Here is a 1,776-nt window from a genome sequence, read left to right on the forward strand (position 1 = left end):
GAATCATATACTAAATGGTGTGAGTTAATATAAATTCTTTCAAATGTGCTCTGTTGAAACATATTCCCGATATCGTATTTCCAATCTTCTTTCGGTGTTATGTGTTATTGTGTTTATTATATTTAATAGGATGAGTTGATAAAAAAATAATTCAGGTTAATTTTGAATTTGTTTGAATAAATTATCATTTGAATGTTTAATTTTATTGTATTAATTGATGTATTAAATTTTTTTTAATATAATATATATAAATGTAATATATATATTACAACATATTTAATATATATATATATATATATATAATAATCTATCGGTATACCGGTATACCGTGGATTCGGTATACCGCGGTATAGAAAAATTGATACCGTTACCGTACCGAAACACTGCGGTACGGTATCATACCGTACCGAAACTGCGGTATACTGAAAAATCGGTATTTTCGGTATTTTTCCGGTACGGTAAGTCCGGTATTACGGTATTTCGGTATAATTTCCCACCCCTAGTTGCACTCTATACCACATTGGTGCTTCTAGTTTGTTGATTTAGTAATTTCAGCATCTCGGATTTAATGTCTGACCTGCATTGCCAGGATTCCCTGAAACATCAAACACGAATAAACCGGCAAAGGTTGTTGCCCTGTCAAGTATGGAAGTTGTTGCTGAGTCAATGGGTTTCAAGAAATTACAAGGTGACATGGATCAATTTCCAATCGATCTTCTGTTTTCGTTGCTGTTATACCTGCCGCAGAAGTGCATCAGAGCATCGTTCTGACTTGATTTTTTCACTTCTGGGAACATGAACTGGGTTACGTAGATGAGAGTTGAAGGTCTATCTGCTAATAAGACTTTGCATTTCTCCGTGATAATGGAGGTAGATCTATCTACTCCCCCTCTTTCTTCTCAACCATCCCAACAATTCCAACTCTTTCTTAACAGATCTTTCAAGTTGCGCCACCATTCATCATGGTTGACATCCAGAAAGCAGCTGGAGACGCCGAGGAGTATCTGAAGGTTTCCTTTATTTTATGTTTTATATCTTGAAATTTTGTCATCCATCCTTATGCACACCTAACTCTCTGCATATTGTAAATAGGTAACATAAAATTGAGCATATATAGTTAGTTTTAAACCATACAATTTCTTGCAGTTCTACGAGAACTTCTGTAACAATCTGGATGATATTATCTGGAGGCCGCCCGATGAAACTGGCAAGTCAAGGATCACCAAGACGAAGAGTAAGAGAAGATAATCTCACAATACTCCTGTACAATATTGTTGTAGAGGTGTAAACACTCGATGTTCGAATTCCGGAGATCCAGTGACATCGACTCGTACAACTCCAACAGAGTCTGCTTCCACTTAGGTCACATGTGATCCCCTTGTGTTGTGTATCGTTGTATGGTGTTTTAGTCTTGAGTTTTTTTGGTAAAGTAAGTAGCTTTTTCTCTCTTGTGAAATTTTGATTGTGACTTTGATATTTGATTGTACAAGTTTGTTTGGGTTGGTTGGTTTGTGGTGATCATAACACATTATTTCTTGTTCTTTTTTACACTCCACTTACCAATTTACTGCAATCTTTTCAATTTGTATCAATTAAATCAATTGTTTTCAGATAAATGTCTCCAAAAACTAAAATAAAATACTACTAGTATTCTTGTATAGTAGTAGCAGCAGCAGCAGTAGAATTTATGTGAGAGATATAATAGGTCTTCTTTCGACCCAGCAAGTTGTGATTCATCATTTGAGTGAAATTTCGATCATAGAAATTGATACATGT

General features: G+C 35.0%; 1 protein-coding gene across 1 annotated transcript; it reads left to right on the forward strand.

The window, feature by feature from the left end:
- The first annotated feature begins 542 nt into the window (after positions 1-542).
- Positions 543-1,502, forward strand: LOC121758463 (CBL-interacting serine/threonine-protein kinase 8-like). Its single transcript, XM_042153861.1, has 4 exons — positions 543-688; positions 814-870; positions 936-1,010; positions 1,147-1,502. Exons 1-4 carry the CDS (start codon positions 569-571, stop codon positions 1,246-1,248), a joined length of 354 nt encoding a protein of 117 aa, XP_042009795.1. The 5' UTR covers positions 543-568; the 3' UTR covers positions 1,249-1,502.
- Positions 1,503-1,776: the final 274 nt, after the last annotated feature.

Source organism: Salvia splendens, chromosome 12 (genome assembly GCF_004379255.2).
Source record: "Salvia splendens isolate huo1 chromosome 12, SspV2, whole genome shotgun sequence".
NCBI lineage: Eukaryota > Viridiplantae > Streptophyta > Magnoliopsida > Lamiales > Lamiaceae > Salvia > Salvia splendens.

Excerpts from the sequence above, each read along its gene's own strand:
- LOC121758463 (XM_042153861.1), top strand. The coding sequence starts at position 569 with ATGTCTGACCTGCATTGCCAGGATTCCCTGAAACATCAAACACGAATA. Across the intron at positions 871-935 it reads ATTTCTCCGTGATAATGGAG|ATCTTTCAAGTTGCGCCACC; the intron begins GTAGATCTATCT and ends CTTTCTTAACAG. Across the intron at positions 1,011-1,146 it reads ACGCCGAGGAGTATCTGAAG|TTCTACGAGAACTTCTGTAA; the intron begins GTTTCCTTTATT and ends AATTTCTTGCAG.